General features: G+C 56.0%; 1 protein-coding gene across 2 annotated transcripts in view; it reads left to right on the forward strand.

Moving 5' to 3' along the window:
* Positions 1-17,632, forward strand: part of CDC42BPB (CDC42 binding protein kinase beta) — a 114,489-nt gene that overhangs the window by 93,715 nt on the left and 3,142 nt on the right. The window contains exons 22-36 of one of the 2 annotated variants that reach the window (XM_060003881.1): positions 1,023-1,112; positions 1,421-1,498; positions 3,096-3,201; positions 3,860-3,996; positions 4,509-4,648; positions 5,843-5,924; positions 7,115-7,331; positions 7,459-7,521; positions 8,523-9,119; positions 11,927-12,024; positions 12,116-12,200; positions 12,321-12,438; positions 12,519-12,636; positions 13,066-13,171; positions 13,278-13,348. In XM_060003881.1, coding sequence (XP_059859864.1) covers positions 1,023-1,112; positions 1,421-1,498; positions 3,096-3,201; positions 3,860-3,996; positions 4,509-4,648; positions 5,843-5,924; positions 7,115-7,331; positions 7,459-7,521; positions 8,523-9,119; positions 11,927-12,024; positions 12,116-12,200; positions 12,321-12,438; positions 12,519-12,636; positions 13,066-13,171; positions 13,278-13,348 — 2,106 coding nt within the window. Of the gene's footprint in view, positions 1-1,022; positions 1,113-1,420; positions 1,499-3,095; positions 3,202-3,859; positions 3,997-4,508; positions 4,649-5,842; positions 5,925-7,114; positions 7,332-7,458; positions 7,522-8,522; positions 9,120-11,926; positions 12,025-12,115; positions 12,201-12,320; positions 12,439-12,518; positions 12,637-13,065; positions 13,172-13,277; positions 13,349-17,632 lie in introns of those variants that run through there. The other variant, XR_009518284.1, reaches the window with a different exon arrangement.

Consider the following 17,632-nt stretch of genomic DNA (forward strand, 5'->3'; position numbering starts at 1 on the left):
GTGCTTCTCTGATTTGGTTCAATGGGATTTCGATTCGGAATGCAAGCTGTAAACTGCTCTCGTAGGCACCTACCCAGCCACTTCTGTGTCACATGTATGAAGCTTTGTAAACCGTGTATGTGCATCTGTGTAAGTCGTAATTGCTGGTGGTGAGGAAACGTTAGAATCAGGAACACTCATGGATGTGAAGTCATTTTCAGGTGGATTTAGAATGCAGCTTGAGCTTCAAAGTGTGGGAGTAAATTGGGAATCTTGAGTTATCAGAACAGAACATGACTTCCCTGTGTCATAAAGCTTCCAGGGAAATTCCTACTTCTGGTCACAGGTCCATAGACTTTTTTTTTTTTTTTTTTTTTTGCGGTACGCGGGCCTCTCACTGCTGTGGCCTCTCCCGTTGCGGAGCACAGGCTCCGGACGCGCAGGCTCAGCGGCCACGGCTCACGGGCCCAGCCGCTCCGCGGCATGTGGGATCCTCCCGGACCGGGGCACGAGCCCGTGTCCCCTGCATCGGCAGGCGGACTCTCCACCACTGCGCCGCCAGGGAAGCCCCATAGACCTTTCTTGACGTTAGTACGTTTTCTCGATCCCCGAGTTGGGGTTATGGAGCACGTGGCTGCTTGATCTCAGGGCTCCTGGGTGCACAGTAAAATCACTGCTGACTGACCTCAGAGGGTTGGCAGCTCCTGTTCCTGCCCTTAAATGGCTGGGCCGGAGGGTGGGGGGGTCCGGGCTGCAGTTGGAGCGTGAGACCATTGGCGATTGTTGTGACTTGTCAGAGTCCACCCTCCCACGCGGTCGCCACCCCAGCCTTAGAACGCCGGGGGCAGAGGCCTCGGAGAAGGTAGGGCAGCTGTGAGTGAGGTGGGGTCCGTGGCGGGACGTCCCAGGACTAAGGACCAGTGCTGGGACCTTAGGTCCCCAAGGAAATGCACTTTATAAATAAAGAACATGTAGTTAGAGTCTAAATTCTGCAGAATAAGCTCTTTTATTCCCACAGTATTTCTCTGCCTTTGTTTTCACAGACCAGCTCAACTAGTGAGCAAGAAACACAAGCTCCAAAGCCAGAGGCGTCCCCACCAGTCTCTGTGGCCGCAACCACAGAACAGCAGGAGGTGAGAGTATTGCCTTGTTGACGCCCCGAGAGCCCTGCGGTCTGCCCCCTGCCCCCACATCCACGCGCCTCACGGGCCCTCGAACAGAAGCTGCCCTGATGCCTCACAGCTTGCCACTCCAAGCCCGGCTTGTGTTTGAGAATTACTGTCAGAGCATCAGCCAGATGAGGGCTGCTTTGACAGGTGTCTCAACAATCTAGTAAATTAAAATACAGGACTGTTCATTATTAATCAGTTCTGCTGTGTAAGAGGCGTGCTGAGCTAGGACAGTGCTCACCTGTCCCCGCTTGTCCCCGCTTGTCCCCCAGGACGTGGCTCGGGCCCCTCAGAGGCCACCCACCGTGCCGCTGCCCACCACACAGACCCTCGCTCTGGCGGGACCAAAGGTAGGAGGGACCTTGCTCTTCCCCGGGGGGCCTTCTCAGATTTAGACAACTTTTGTGTAAATAAGACGAACTTAGTATTTTCACGTACACAGTAATGTTTTGTTCTGAGTAGTGTGTAATCCAGAAAGCATCAGGACCCTGTGTTTTCTATACTTTTTTTAAAAAATATATTTAATTAATTAGTTTATTTTTGGCTGCGTTGGGTCTTCATTGCTGCGTGCGGGCTTTCTCTAGTTGCAGCGAGCAGGGGCTACTCTTCCTTGCAGTGTGCGGCCTTCTCATTGTGGTGGCTTCTCGTTGCAGAGCACGGCTCTACGTGCACGGGCTTCAGTAGTTGTGACACGCGGGCTCAGTAGTTGTGGCGCGCAGGCTCTAGAGCACAGACTCAGTAGTTGTGGCGCATGGGCTTAGTTGCTCCGCGGCATGTGGGATCTTCCCGGACCAGGGCTTGAACCCGTGTCCCCTGCATTGGCAGGCGGACTCTTAACCACTGCGCCACCAAGGAAGCCCCCTGTGTTTTCTTGATTAAACCAATGAGACATGAGTGCATTTTAATTAGCTGATTTCAGAGTTTAACCTCCCCGGCCCTCTGTCTTCACTCCCCAGACCGCATTTCCTAGTCCACTGGTAACCACTCTGCGCTCGGTGTCCGTTAAGTCCCTTCCCCACATTCGTTCCCATTTGTCTGGCTGCACTTTGGGCCTCAGAGGTCCACGTGGTTTATGGGAGGCACTGCTTCCTCCGCGTGAATGGAATTCTGCTCAGTGTGCAGCTTCCTCACTTGTCTTGTTCGTAAACGTATCTTGGAGAGCTGTGCCGTCAGTACGCCCGGGTTCAGCGTAGGTCATGGCTTCGAGGTGTGACAGGGCCCTGGTTTCAAGCTTAGCAGGTGTCTGGCCTTACGTACTAGATGTTCTTTTTTCTTTAACGTAGACATGGTCTTTTTTAAGGCTTCAGTCACAGACAGCCATGCCAGCTAGAGATGGGGGCTTGATTTTGTTTGAGACCAGCTAACGGCTTGGCTTTTGGACTGCGATTCTCGTGGACTCAGGGATCAGACTGCTCTCTGGATTTTGTGTTGGTCACTCCCTTGCTTCCTACAAATGGTTCCACATCTTCACGTGCCCCTGAAATGAATCCTTTCATTTGCCGTGTTAAGCTTCATGGACGCTGGCTGGGCTTCTCATTCCGTTGTCGGTGGCGTCCTGTGTCTGTTCTCCCGACAAGGAGCATTGGGTCTTCCCAGACTCTTGCCGGGAGAAACAAGCTGCTGTGGGTGGCAGCCCACTCCAAAACACGGCCCAGGCCAGCCCCAGAGCCTCTGGCAGGCAAGGGGCTCGAGTCACCACGGCGCCCCAGCCCGGCCAGCGTCGCTGGTGTGGGCGGCGAGGGTCCTCACTGAAGGCTGCACGTGTGGACTCATTTTCTGGCTCAGGCTCCATGCGTGGGGTCACGCCAGGAGCCGCGCACGTCGTGGTGAAAGCGTGTGGCTCAGCTTTTCCAGGGTGTGCTGCAGTTGTTGGAACGCTTGGTTACAAGCAGACATGTCCCTGGTCCCCACCGCCCATGTCTCACCACCTTGACTTTCTTCCTGCAGCCGAAAGCGCACCAGTTCAGCATCAAGTCCTTCTCTAGCCCCACGCAGTGCAGCCACTGCACCTCCCTGATGGTGGGGCTGATCCGCCAGGGCTACGCCTGTGAGGGTGAGTGCGGCCTGCGAGCCAAGAGGGGCCGGGCGTGGGAGTCACGGTGAAGGCCGGCAAGGCCAAGGGCAGCCTAGCCGTGAGGGGCCCAGGGCACATGCTCCTTCTCTGGCTTTACAAGTGCTCGGTGAAGGTCTCTGAGTTGAGATCATGCTGCAGTGGACAGCGCGCTGCTCTGGGGTGACCAGGGTGTCTGTTGGTCCTTGTTTGTTACAAAAGGTAACATCCACGTCCCGTCCACATCCGTTCTCCTGCAGGATGAGGAAAAGCAGAGAGTAAAAAGAACTTTACGATCTTCCACTATCAAGTCATTTAGAGATACGCACCACTGTCTGGTCTCTTTTCTGCTAGTTTGTCATTGTTAGCATTTTAGGCCTCTGTGTTGTGGTCTTGCCCTGCGCTGGGGCTGGGCGGGCATGCGAGGCCAGCCGAGGTCCCGCGGTGAGAACTGTGACGAGCCTGGGGCCGGAGCCCCCGAGCACAGGCGCCAGCCCCCCAGCGGGTGCTCGTGAGCGTGTGGAAGCGTTGCCCGATGCCAGCGCACCTGAGCGTTGTAGGAACTGCGCTAAAACCGTCTCCTTCCTGGGGCGCCACGCACGCCTGAGGCGACTGCTGCTGTGGGGGCGCAGGTGTGACAGTGTGTTCTGTGCTTTCGCAGTGTGCTCATTTGCCTGTCACGTGTCTTGCAAGGACAGCGCTCCCCAGGTGTGCCCCATACCCCCCGAGCAGTCCAAGCGGCCTCTTGGTGTGGACGTACAGAGAGGCATAGGAACAGCCTACAAGGGCTACGTAAAGGTAGGACGTTCCCCCCGCTGCCTGCCCAGGCAGGCGACCCAGCCTGGTGACCCACGGCCTTGCCCAGCTACCCTGGAAATTGGTCCCTTTGCTGCATGAAGCGACCCACATGCCGGTCCTGGGAGCCCTCTGGTCCTGGGAGCCCTCCCCTCCTGGGGTCCTGAGGGACCCCCCGCCCCAGAAACACACTCAGCATCAGCTGGGGCCTCTCTTCCCCACGTCCTGGGCTGATGCACTTAAGGTTTCAAAGCCAAGTGCCATTTGAAGGCGCTGTGCCCGGCCCGGCATTCCACGCTGCTCCCCGTCTGCTGTGAGCACACCCATTCGTTGAGCTGTCTGCACTGTCCCCTGCGCCACCTTCTGTCATGGGCAGAGCCCCTCCCCAGCACTGCCCGAGTCATCCTGGGCCCAGCCTGGACTGGCCGTGCAGCAGCTAGGAGCGACCACTGCACAGCAGCCGCCTCCACTTGCCGTTGTCCGGCCCAGAGGAACATGGTTACTTTGATCTGCAGGTCCCCAAGCCGACCGGGGTGAAGAAGGGGTGGCAGCGGGCCTACGCAGTGGTCTGTGACTGCAAGCTCTTTCTGTACGATCTGCCCGAGGGCAAGTCCACCCAGCCTGGCGTCGTGGCCAGCCAAGTCCTAGACCTCAGGTCGGTGTGGTGTAGTCGATCCTCGTTCTAGGAGGTTTACTTGACTTACATGTCTGAGAATGAGAGTTTGTTGCCTGGTAGCCTTTAACCCCATTTCTACCTTCACGCCCTCAGTTATTGGGCAGCTCCAGAAACAGGTGCCTGCTAGAAACTTTCCTGCTGTGAGTGTTTTTGCCCTGAAAGATTTGCCAAATAGGCATCTAATACGCACCCAAGAACAAGTAGAAAAGATCCCGAGACACACTGACAGCCTGAGGTGGTCTGTGCTCTGTCCTCGTGAGCCCTTGTCTTCGTGTGGCCACAGCGTTTGCTGAGTGGCACCGTCTCTTAGGGCTTCCATCTCTAGTCAGATGCCTTCCTGCCATCCACATACAAAAAGGCACAGCACCCTTCCCTCCCCACCTTCTCTGTGGTTAACTCTGAAATGGACATAATAGCAACGTCGTGAGGTACTAGGGTTGTTGGGAAGATTAATTAAGCAAGTGAATAGACAGGGTGTGCTTAGCTCAGAGCCTGGCGAGCGGAGCTATTGTCGCTGCTGCCACGTCCTCTCCTCACAAGGTGGAGTGCCCGTCCCTCTGTCACCCACCCCCAGTGCCACACAGCATGGCACGTGTCCGGGGCTAGGGCCTGGCCTGGAGCTTCGTTCTCCAGCATCGGTCTTCGGGGGGCCCACGGGCAGGGGTGAGCAGCTGGGCACCTGCAATGTGGGAGCGGCCCCAGGCGACCCTGCTCACCCCTCGCTGCACACAGGTGTGCCCCTGGCCCAGCAGTGACGAGACCGCTCGCAGGTGTCCCGAGATGAAACGCTGCCCGTAGCCCAGGGTTTAGAGCGAACTGGAGGTGATTCCGTGGTTATCTCAGCACATTTTATTCCCGTTTATAGCCAGGTACAGGCCAAAGCAAAGAGGTGGTATGTTTGTACCTGTGGAACAGTCTGGCACAGTATAGAACAGTGTGACTCAGGAAGGTGGTTTTATTCTCAGTCATCCGTAATCATTGAAACGCATGCAAGATTCTTGTCTTTTGTTTGTTGCCTTTGTCATTATAAGCGTTTTCTTATCCTGGTGGAGGCGAGGAGCCTCCCTTGTATTCTAGAAAGTATCCTTTTTCATACCGTTCCTAAAGGGTGGAGGACAGAGTCCTGTGTGCGTGCCTCTTTTCTGATATTCTGAATGTGTTATTTCTTACCAGAGATGAAGAGTTCTCTGTGAGCTCAGTCCTGGCTTCAGACGTCATACACGCTTCACGCCGAGATATTCCGTGTATATTCAGGGTATGTTTTCTTTCCGATTTTTTAGAGACGTTTCATTAATGATAAAAAGTCCATAGGGGGACTTCCCTAGTGGTTAAGACTCCGCAGTTCCCCTGCAGGGGGCACGGGTTCAATCCGTGGTTGGGGAACTAAGATCCCGAATGCCACGTGGTGCGGCCAAAAAAAAGAAAAGAAAAAATCCATGTGGTTAAAGTGAAAGGAGTGTTGTGAGCATTTCCTTGTCTTGTAGCAAGGGGCTCGCGCACATCAGAGCGGACCTCCCGTTTCTCCAGACCCTTCACACCTGTCGATGTGTCCCGTGTCGCCCGTCCCCCTCCCCGTACTGGGTAACGGACCTGCTCTGCACACAGCGGAGCCCTGTCTCCCCAGGGTCAGGCCCTCCCGCTCCGTCCTCCCTCCTCGGTCTGTGTCCCGGCTGCTCCAGTCCAGTGCGCTAGATGCTGGAGGCCGACACACGGTTGGCTACAGATGAAATGGCCCATTCAGCCTCCCTCCTGAGGACTTGTTGGCCATTAACTGGAGCAAAGCCGGGGAAAAATTAGTAGACATTGCTTATCAGCGGTCTTGCTGGCTGAGTTGGAGTGTCCCCTGCTGAGCTAGTGTTAGATGCTGTGGCATCAGGAAGCTTCTAAAAGATGGTGGACCCCCTCCCCCTCCACTGGGAATTTTTATAAGTGCAGAGAAGTTTGGCCACAAAACCAAGTGTATGGATCACTTTCTGTGAAATCACATCTCTTCAGAAACCGTCTCTATACAATACAGAAAATTCCCGTCATTGTGTGCCCAAAGGATGATTTATAGCAACTAAGGTGTCCCGTGTCCCGGTAAGTGTTTGGGGAGCGCCCACAGGGAAGTCGTTTGTTTGAAATCCTGTTGTCCCTCGACGTGTTCTGAGAGTGTTTCTGAGTTGTGATCAGAGCATTCAAGAAGGCAGCTTTCGAGTGAACAGTGAACCGCAGTTCTGGCCAGAGCCGAGTCACCTGAGCTCTGGCGAGGCCGGGCTGCGGGCGCTGTGTGAGAGCCAGGCTGTCGCGGCCTGCGGGTGGCTGGACCAGGACCCTGGCGGCCCGCAGAGGCGAGCTCTCCGGGCAGCAGCCCCCGCCCTCACCCCTGCAGGCCGCGTGGCGTCGGTTCGGTGTGTCCGGTTGTCTTACGGCTCTTCTCTGTCTGTTTTGTTTTCCGTCGTGAAGGTGACGGCCTCTCTCTTAGGTACACCTTCTAAGACCAGCTCGCTGCTCATTCTGACGGAAAATGAGAACGAAAAGAGGAAGTGGGTGGGGATCCTGGAAGGCCTGCAGGCCATCCTCCACAAGAACCGCCTGAGGAACCTGGTGGTGCACGTCCCGCAGGAGGCCTACGACAGCTCGCTGCCCCTCATCAAGGCTGTCCTCACGGCCGCCATCCTGGGTGCGTTTCTCCGCGTCCCGGCTGCCTGTGGGCTCAGCGGTGTGGCCCATTTGAACTGGTAGTTTCTCCGCCGCTTTGGAAGCAGACGGCCCGCGCGCCGGTACTGACCGCTTTACGTTGTTCGCAGACGGGGACAGGATCGCCGTCGGCCTCGAGGAAGGGCTCTACGTCATAGAGGTGACCCGGGACGGTGAGTGAGCCGGACGCTCAGGCCGCCTGCTTAGCGCCACGCGCGCGGGGTCAGTGGTGGCAGCGTGTAGGGTTAAGACAGATCCCCTGGGTGAGAGCAGTAAGTCGCCGTGTCAGAGAGCTTTATAGAGGAAGGGAAAGGCCAGCGGCTGAGGAGAGGAATGCGCCACAAATAAGACAGATGCTCAGTGACTGTCTGCCTCGTGTCCCCCAGCCCTGAAGGCTGTGGGCAGGGCCCACCCGGTGGGTCCAGTGAAATGCAGAGACCAGCCTCGAGGGCGGGTGGTGAGCTGACTGCCGTGTATGTTAGGCCCTTCAGGGAGAGGACCGAGCAGGGAGTCGGGGCAGGGAGAGCTTCCCAGGAGGAGAAATGCTTCCTTAATTCCTGGGTGCACTGAGGCCTTACCAAAACTCGCCTTCCTTTGCTTCAAATTTTGACCTTTCATTCTTCCCAGAAGAAAAAGCAAAAATACCCACATGTCTCCCCGCTTCACCGCCCTGGGCCCAGCTCTGGGCGCCTCCCCCAAGGAATAGGGAGTTGCCCCGAGGTGGTGGTGGTGCCTTCCTGATGGGCCTGGGGTCCCGACACAGGCACAGTGGAAGAAGGGTGAACACGTGTGGCCTTGGGATGGTGGCTGCTGCCACAGGCTGTTGTCCCTCAGGGTCCAGACCCCCGGCTCTCGCTCAGAGCCCAAGTGGAGGCCCTGCCCCAGTTAGGGTATCGAGGGTCCTGGGTTGGTCTGGGGGCCCAGTGAGCAGGTGGGAGCCTTCAGCGAGTTTATCCAAGGATCCAGTGAGGTTTTTTTGTTTTCCAACGTGGTTCCTGGCTTCAGGGATGAGCCGGAAGGCCGTCCAGATCCACCCACGCAGGGCCTCACTGCCCTTGGCACCTCCCAGCCAGGGCCCTGGTGCCAGGCGTGTGTGTGAGATGACGAGGAGGGGGCGCTCCGGGTGGGGCGCGAGCAGAGGCCTTGGCCTCACGCTCTGGCCCCCATCCTGCAGTGATCGTCCGTGTGGCCGACTACAAGAAAGTGTACCAGATCGAGCTTGCCCCCAAAGAGAGAGTCGCCATCCTCCTCTGCGGCCGGAACCACCACGTCCACCTGTGTCCATGGTCCTCCTTCGACGGCGTGGAGAGCAGCGTGGACGTCAAGCTTCCGGAGACGAAAGGCTGCCAGCTCATAGCGACCGGGACGCTGAAGAAGAGCGGCCCCACCTGCCTGTTCGTGGCGGTGAAGCGGCTGGTGCTCTGCTATGAGCTCCAGAGAACTAAGCCTTTCCACAGGAGGCTCAGCGAGCTTGTGGCCCCTGGCAATGCACAGTGGATGGCCGTGGTCAAGGACAAGCTCTGTGTTGGCTACCCTTCCGGGTTCTCTCTGTTGAGCACCCAGGGAGATGGGCAGGCTCTAAACCTGGTAAATCCCAATGACCCCTCGCTTACGTTCCTCTCACAACAGTCTTTTGATGCCCTTTGTGCTGTGGAGCTCAAAAGTGAGGAGTACCTGCTTTGCTTCAGCCACATGGGACTGTACGTGGACCCGCAAGGCCGGAGGTCACGCACGCAGGAGCTCATGTGGCCTGCGGCGCCCGTTGCCTGTAGTATGTATATGTTTTCTGTTGCCCTACCCCGTTGCCGCTGTCGCACCACCGGTCAGCATGTGTCCTATTTGCTTTGGTTTGTCCTCTAGCTCCCTTAGCTGAGTGGTCGCGAGAGGCGGGCCCCGCGGCTTGCTGCGGGGGCAGGGTGGTCCCACTGCCACACCCCGGGCCCGTTGGAGTGGGCTTGCCCTCCTATCCCGCGGGCACTGCGGGGGCCCCTCAGCCCAGGAGCCCGACGGAGACGGCTGGCCTCCCTGGGGGAAGCCCAGGCCAAGGGAAGACAGGACCTGAGCTGTTTTACGTTTTAAAAGATGTTCTTCGTGATGATGTATAAACTTACACGGTGATGAAAACAAGCTAAAGGTTTCCAGTGACCAGAAAATACTCAGTTCTGATGTCCAGGTCAGAGTTCCTCTCGGGACAAATATTGTTCCGAGGGGTAGGAGCCGTTCTGGAGAACAGTTGTTGCTTCATCGGCTCAGTTACGTGTCCTTCTGCGTGGATGCCAGCGCTGGGCACGAGGCCCTGGAGTCTGCACTCCACAGGGGGCGCTTCCTGCTGGGCCTGCTGTCTGAGCACTTTTTAAAGACCCTAAACCTCCCATTCTAGCCACTCGATATAGAGTATAGCAGGTGGGCTGCATCATGAGGCCGGAAGGCAGAGGGACGAGGAGTGAGTAGGCAGCCGCAGGGCACACGTTGATTTCCAGCTGTTGGGGGCTGGGGTCGTGGGGATGGGACGTGGGAGTTCAGTTTTTCCTTCATTACCTAAAGGAACAGTCTTGCGGCTGCCTCGTTGCTGGCTTCCCCAAGCTGGCAGAACAGCCAAGGCGCTGGGACCAGGAGCCAGGCCCGTGAGGGGAGCTGCCGGCCTTCAGCCGGCGGAGGCTCGCTGGACGTGTCCCGGCCTTGTTAGCCCTTGGCCAGGGCCTGGGGTGCGGTGCGGGCAGCCAGAGCCAGCAGGAAGGGCCGAGGCCTGGCCCTGGCGCTTCTCCTGGTCTCTCCCTGCCACACCCGCTCGTCTTCGTGGGCGGCCAGTGCAGGAATGGCCTCAAGACCACCCGGTAACGTCTGACAGGATGCAGGTCACTGAGTGCCGTGTTCTGTAATCTTGACCGTGAGTGACCTGGCGGGGACGCCCGAGGTTCCTGCGTTCTCCCCTGATTCCAGCTCTCTCTCCACCTTTGTGCTCTCGTCTCACCTCCATGCACAGTACAGATGCCAAGTCAGTTTTAGAGCTGCCAAAAGTAATTCAGTGACTTTGAGGCTGGAGAGCTAGAAGTGTGGCCTGCTTGTCCCAAGCCCCGTCCGAGCATGCGTGTGTTCTGCCCCTTCTCCTGTTCCCCGGGGGGCGGGGCTGGGGGGCGCTAATCGGTCCCAGCCTACCGAGGAGGCCCCTGAGGGCCACGTGGTGAGGTGACCTGCACAAACCGCACAGCAGAGTCTGGCTTCACACTTGGACTGTCAGACTCCACGGTCCATGTTCTCGCCACTGATTTAACTTTTTAGTTCAAATTTTTCTTTAGACTGGACATCTCAGTTTATCACTTTATCAGTAAGTCGTACGCACAGATCTCTCCTGGCTCCCTGCAGATGAAGCCCCACATGCTCACAAGTAAGAAGAGCTGCCCCAGAAGCCCCCATGTGGGGGAAGGTCCTCTGAGTCGCTTCAGGGCCCTCTGGTTTCTCTGACCATCTTTTTCGCGTGTGGCACTCAGAAGGCCTCATGGTTTGTCTGAGATGTCACTTCTGGGACAGTTTGGTGACTGGTTCCAGCATTTTTTGTCTGTTTCCTAAACCCTGTTGTATTTTCTTTTTTGTGTTCAAAAGAACAGGTGTGATCAGAGAGCCCATATGGAATCTGTAATAGCAGCATAGCAGAAGCTTTTTAGAAATTTACCTTCAGTTAAGCGTAACGTGAGGAAGATTAACCCTGGAAGGTAGAAGGACCAGGAACCAGGGCTGAGCCAGAGCCACCTGCCAGCTCTGCGTGCCCGCCCGGGCGAGGCTGTGTGATGACAGCATGCTGGGACCCTAGCCTTGTGCCTCCCCTGGCAGGATGGCGGGATGCAGCCCCCACCGCTGCTTTCTCTCAGATAGTTCAGATATTTTTTACTGCTGTCCTAAACGTGGGAAAGGCCCCTTAAACTTCGGGTGCCACAGGGCCACCAGTCCTCGGTCTCACACGTCTGGTTCGCTGGGAGGGTTTTCCGTCACGACCTGAGGATGTCCCATCCCTTAGCGGGGAAGGGGAGAGACAGCACCAGCTCTCCAGCTCATTGCAGGAGAATAACTGTCGTTTTACCGCGTGTGTGTTCAGACCCGATTCCAGGAGGGCGGCCTGAAAGCAGCCCCAGAGTGAGCCAGCGCCCCTGCCCAAAGCCCAGCAGCCGTCTCTGGGTGGAGATTTAAGTGTTTACCCAGAAATCTGACCTTTGGCATCTCTGAAAGAAGGGATTTGCCTTAAGAAACAAGACATTAGGCCCCTGCCTGGATTTCAGATGTTTCGAGCCTGAAGTGACAGGGTTCTGCAGTAGTTGTATAAGAAAGCTAAAGGGGAAGCCAGGTGTTTAAACAGGTCACCTTCGGCACCTATGGCGATGGTACTGAAATGCTGTTTAGTTTCAGGAGTGGAGGTAAAGCGTTCAGCCGTCTGTTGTGTTTGTCTGAACCTTCAAGTGAAGGTTCCCTCTAGAGTGAGGGGCAGGGCCCCTGCGGCCTGGGCCGTTGCACCCCACGCTGGGCGGGCAGCCCCCGGCACTGGGGGGGGGCGGGCCCGGGCTCACCACTCTGCTCCGTGTGCGCCAGGTTGCAGCCCCGCACACGTCACGGTCTACAGTGAGTACGGCGTGGACGTCTTTGACGTACGCACCATGGAGTGGGTCCAGACCATCGGCCTGCGCAGGGTAAGGCCCAGCGGTGCCCGGCCCCTCCCCCGGCCGCCCCCCCCCCGCCCCCCCCCCAGCAGCCAGCCTCCCTCTCTGGTTTCCAACGCAGATCCGGCCACTGAACTTGGAGGGCAGCCTCAACCTCCTCAACTGCGAGCCTCCCCGCCTGATCTACTTCAAGAGCAAGTTCTCGGGTGAGCCCTTCTCGGGGGGAGCAGAGGACGGGGGCTGGAGGGGGCCTGCCTGGGAGTCAGTGGCCCCGTGGCCCTCCCCCCGGCCCCACGGAGCCACAGCGGCCTTTCCTTGTCCTGCAGGAGCGGCTCTCAACGTGCCCGACACCTCTGACAACAGCAGGAAGCAGATGCTGCGGACCAGAAGCAAAAGGCGGTTTGTCTTCAAGGTGCCGGAGGAGGAGAGGCTGCAGCAGCGGCGGTAGGAGCCTGGCTGGGGGCTGCGCTGGGCCCAGAGGACCCCGACGCCTTCCTGAACCTCACGGTGTTTCCTTTCCCCAGAGAGATGCTCAGAGACCCGGAGCTGAGATCCAAGATGATCTCCAACCCCACCAACTTCAACCACGTGGCCCACATGGGCCCAGGCGACGGGATGCAGGTGCTCATGGACCTGCCTCTGGTGAGCCCGCGGGTGCTGTCCCCTGCCCTCCCCACACCCCGGCTCCCCTGTGGCTCCTGCCTGTGTGCTCCTGAGGTGTCTGTCACCGTCTCAGTCTGTTAGGGGTTTGTGAGAAATAGCTGTCAGCGGTGCTAAAACATCTCAGTATATGGGCACGTAGCATACTTCGTGGGGTTTTTTTTTTCCCTTAAAAAATGTGTTTTCTGTAGAATTTGACTTGGCCTAAAGTCACTATTGCCAATTCTTAGCTCAAAACTGACCTGATGCCGCTGTCCAGAGGTCCTTCCCAGCCCGTTTTGCCTGTCGAGGCCCAGGGCCCCGGCCTGCTCGTGCTGCAGACTTTGCACTTGGCCTGCGCGCTCTGCCCGGGGCCCGGCTGTGCTCCCCCAGGGCGTGCTCACGTGCTCACGTGCTATTCTCTCTGCCCAGAGCGCCATGCCCCCCTCCCAGGAGGAGAGGCCGGGCCCTGCTCCCGCCAGCCTGTCCCGCCAGCCTCCGCCCAGGAACAAGCCCTACATCTCGTGGCCCTCATCAGGTACCAGGGGTGCCCGGGGCAGGGCCTGGATGCTGGGACTCCAGGCTTTCAGTTCGTCTCTGAACTGTTTTCCCCGAGATGATCAATGGCTGCCTGTGTTCCGTAGGTGGATCTGAGCCCGGCGTGGCTATGCCTCTAAGAAGTATGTCTGATCCCGACCAGGACTTTGACAAAGAGGTAAGACTTGCCCAGTTACAAGGGACAAGGCCTGGGGTCTGCAGCTCCACACGTGCAGGAGACTCGAAGCAGCTGTTCTTTGGAGAAAGAGACTCCATCTCCCCTGCAGCGGCCACGTAGGGCCCCAGTGGTCACCAGCCCCCCCCGGAGCTCCCCACTCATGACCGCTCAGGCTGAGCCAAGGCCGGGAGGAGGGAGGACGTGGACCCTGTGGCTGTGTGTTGGGAGAAAGATGTGGATTCTCGCCTCCAGGTCATGGCCTCAGGGAGACCGAGGCCTCTGCGGCCTGGTGCTGGGCCTCCTTCCAGGCCCTGCTCCCGAGTCACCTGGTCCCTTGCCCCCAGCCATGGCTGCCCGAGGCTGGGCCAGCCCCAGGAGGATGCCGCCGAGAGCTCAGGAGGCATCAGGAGGGGGGCCAAGGAGCTGCTGGGGCCCGGCTCTCCTCCTGGGCACTGACTGCGGGTGAGAGATGAAAGCCCTCCTGTGAAAAGTGCAGGAAGGCTTCTCCCGTCTAGACTCTTCCGTTTACTTTTATGCACGTGGCTGTAACACGTCAGTAGGCACGTTCCTTTTAAAGCACAGGTGGCCTCATGTGTCTTGCTCTCTCCTCCTCTGACTGCCCCCTGGGATCGGAGCGTGGGGGGCCAGGTGGGGGCATCCCTGGCTCAGGTGTTCTTGGGCTTTCAGACCCAGCTCCAGGTGGCAGTGTCCTTGGTTCCCTGTGTGTGTGGTGGGGGAGGAGGATGGGAAGAATGGCAGCCTGAGGGCTGTGCCCCAGCAGCGCTTTTGTGGGAAGGAGGACAGAGGCTGGCTGCGCTGGCTGTTCTAGCAGCCTCGGCACCGACAGCACGTCCTCATGGGGGCTGCTAAGCTGACAGCGGAAACCAGAAGGGCTTCGCCTCACGTGGTCCTCACCTTCCTGGCGTGGCCAGCTTTTCAGGTGTGGATCGGCTGCTGCTTCCTCTGGGTCCACGTTTGCGCCCTTTACCCGTCTTCTCTTGAGTCACCATGCTTTCCTCTTAACTCGTTTATAGAAACTCTTCATAGGTTGTGGGTGTTAATCTGTTGCAGGTACTTTTCCCCTTACTGCTGACTTTTTAATTTTGTCTTTAATTGTAAGGGCATTGTCATACAGAAATATTTAATTCTCGTACAGTCTAGTCTTTATCTTTTTAATTAAGATAAACATTCTCTGGTAGTCTGAGAGCTTGGTAGGGTTTTCTGTTTGTCATTACGTCGTGAAAGTGTCTGCGAGGGGGTGTGAGAGTGAGTGTGTGTGTCTTAGCATGTGTGTGCGTGCGCAAGGAGCTGAGCCGCTTCTTTTTAAGGTACATGACACGCTGGCCCTGCACCACTTCCTTCCTTCCAACTTGAAGTGTTACCCTTTATTATTTGTTAAATTCCTTTGTTTATGTATCTCTATCCCTGGAGCCTCTGCTGCACCACCTGTAACCTGAGAGCTGGTAGAGCACATCTCTTCATTCCCACTTTTCAAAACACTTTCTTAGCTTCTCCTTCAAATAAATTTTAAAATATTTTTAGGGGCTTCCCTGGTGGTGCAGTGGTTAAGAATCTGCCTGCCAATGCAAGGGACACGGGTTTGAGCCCTGGTCCGGGAAGATCACACATGCCGTGGAGCAACTAAGCCCGCGAGCCACAACTACTGAGCCCACACGCCTAGAGCCCCTGTTCCGCAGCAGAGAAGCCACCACAATGAGAAGCCTACACGCCGCAGCTAGAGAAAGCCCGCGTGCAGCAACGGCGACCCAACGCAGCCAAAAATAAGTTAAAATTTTTTTTAGATTATGGAGCTTGTTGACTCCATCATAATCTAAAAAAAGTGAAAATTGTGTTGAGCTTTTCTCTGGGATTGTGTTGGATTTGTAGATTAATTTGGGGGCCGCTCACCATCCTGACCTTCCCTGTGTAGGAACACTGCACGTCTCTCCCCTTGATGGGCTCCCTCTTGCAGGTTGCACGTGTTGGTGGCTAATAAGTTAATTCTTAAGCATTCCAAGGTTCTTGTTGCCATTGTGCATAGAGTATGATCCTCTTAATGTGGGACAGTGAGAGATTCAGCTGGTGAACATTTTGATGCCAGTTTTTCCGTCTGTGTTTATCAGTGAGGTTATCTGTGCCTTCTTTCCTGAGCTGCTCTCTTTAGCTGTCTTCAGGGCTGCACCCGCCTCAACTCTGGCTTAGGAAATCCGGATCTCTTAGTTGCCATCATACAGGGGTTTTCTTTTCCTGGAAGGTTTCATAGGCCTCCCTTAAAAGGGCCTGAGGTTGATGGCTAGAGAGGTCGGTCTTCTGGGGGTTTTTTTCTTATTTTTTCCCCTGCAACTATCTGTTTTGAAAATTTTCAAACTTCCAGGAAAGTTGCAAGAATGGTAGAGTGAATAACGCACATGAGCTGCACCTAACCCATTTCCCCCACTTGGGTTTTTGGGGAGGAACCAGCAGAAAGTGAGTTGCAGTATTACCCACCCCAAGTGCTTACCCCGCACCTCCCTCGGGAGGGCGTCTCCCCGCTGCCCGGTGACGTCCTGTTCCTAAACCTAGAATCCAGCCAGGGCCACGCGCTGCGTTTAGTAGGCACAGCTCTTTAGTCTTCAGTCCACTGTGCAGTTTGTTTACAAAAAGTGCAGTTTTTTTTGCAAAACGTTCCTCAGTCAAGGCTTGCCTGGTTTTTTGAATTGGGTAAACAGTGAAAAGGCTCCGCACCTGTCTCCCAGCCGCCCGGTTCTCCCCAGGGACCAACAAACAAGTGTGTATGAGGGTGCGTCCTGACTGCACACATCGTACCCTTTATCTGAGAGCAAGGCTGACCCCTCACATGACCAAACACAGTACAGCTGCCATAGTGATGAAGCCACCTGCGTGTCCCCATAATGTCCTTAAGCACCTTTGCTGGCGCGGGACCCAGTCCCCAAGCACGCGTGGCATTTAGCTGCCTCATCTCTTTGGCCCCTTTACTCTGGAACAGGCCCTCAGCCTGTCTGGCATAAAGCACATCTTCTAGAACACTCCTCAGTTTGCGTGTCTGACATTTCCTTGTCTTTTGAGATTTGGGTTGTGTGTCCCAGGATGGAGTACGGCACACAGGACGTGGTGTCCTTCTTGGGGTGTTGCATCCTGAGGTACATGGCATCTGTTTGTCCTGTACTGACCTGTTTGTTCCTCTTTTTAAGTTTATTTAAGTGAAATTCACATAACAGAAAGTAACCATTTAAAAGTCAACAATTCGGACTTCCCTGGTGGTTCAGTGGTTAAGGATCCACCTGCCAATGCAGGGGACACGGGTTTAATCCCTTCCAGGAAGATCCCACATTCCGTGGGGCAACTAAGCCCGTGAGCCACAACTACTGAGCCTGCGCTCTGGAGCCCTGAGCCACAACTACTGGGTCCACGTGCCACAGCTGCTGAAGCCCGTGCGCCTAGAGCCCGTGCTCCACAACAAGAGAAGCCACCGCAGTGAGAAGCCCGCGCACCGCAACGAAGAATAGCCCCTGCTCGCCGCAACTAGAGAAAGCCCGCCTGCAGCAAGCCCGCGCGCAACGAAGACCCAACGCAGCCAAAAATTAAAGAAGTCGTCAATTCAGTGGCTGTTCAGTACATTCACAGTGTTGTACAACCACCAGCTCTGTCTACTCAGAACACTTCCATCACTGCAAGATAAAACCCCTACCCGCTGAGCAGTTTCTCCTCAATTCCTGCCTCCCCCCAGCTCCTGGCTACCACCAGTCTTAACAATCTAGGGGTTTGCCTGTTCTGGGCATTTCATGTAAGTGGAATGAACCAGACAGTACATGGCCTTTTGTGTCTGGCTTCTTCCACTCAGCATCATGTTTTCAAGGTTCATCCATGTTGTAGCATGTATCAGTAAGTTGTTTCTTTTTATTGTCAAATAGTCCAGTGGATAGATGGACCACATCTTACGTACTCATTGGTTGTTAGGAATAGTGCACTAGGAACAGCTGCGTACATGTATTTGTTTTGAGTACATGTTTTCACTTCTTTGGGGTATGTACCTAGGAGTGGGATTGCTGGGTCATATGGCGGCTCTACTTCTAACTTTTTGAGGAACCACAGCAGCTGTACCATTTTACATTCCCACCAGCAAATGTACAAGGGTTGAGTCCACATCTTTGCCAACACTTACTTTTTTTCTTACGAGAAAATTTTTTTTCAATAGCCATCCTAGCAGGTGTGAAGTTGTATTTCATTGTGGTTTTGGTTTGCGTTTCCCTAATGATTAGTGATGTTGAGCATCTTTTTCATGGG

Source organism: Delphinus delphis, chromosome 2, assembly GCF_949987515.2.
Source record: "Delphinus delphis chromosome 2, mDelDel1.2, whole genome shotgun sequence".
Lineage (NCBI taxonomy): Eukaryota > Metazoa > Chordata > Mammalia > Artiodactyla > Delphinidae > Delphinus > Delphinus delphis.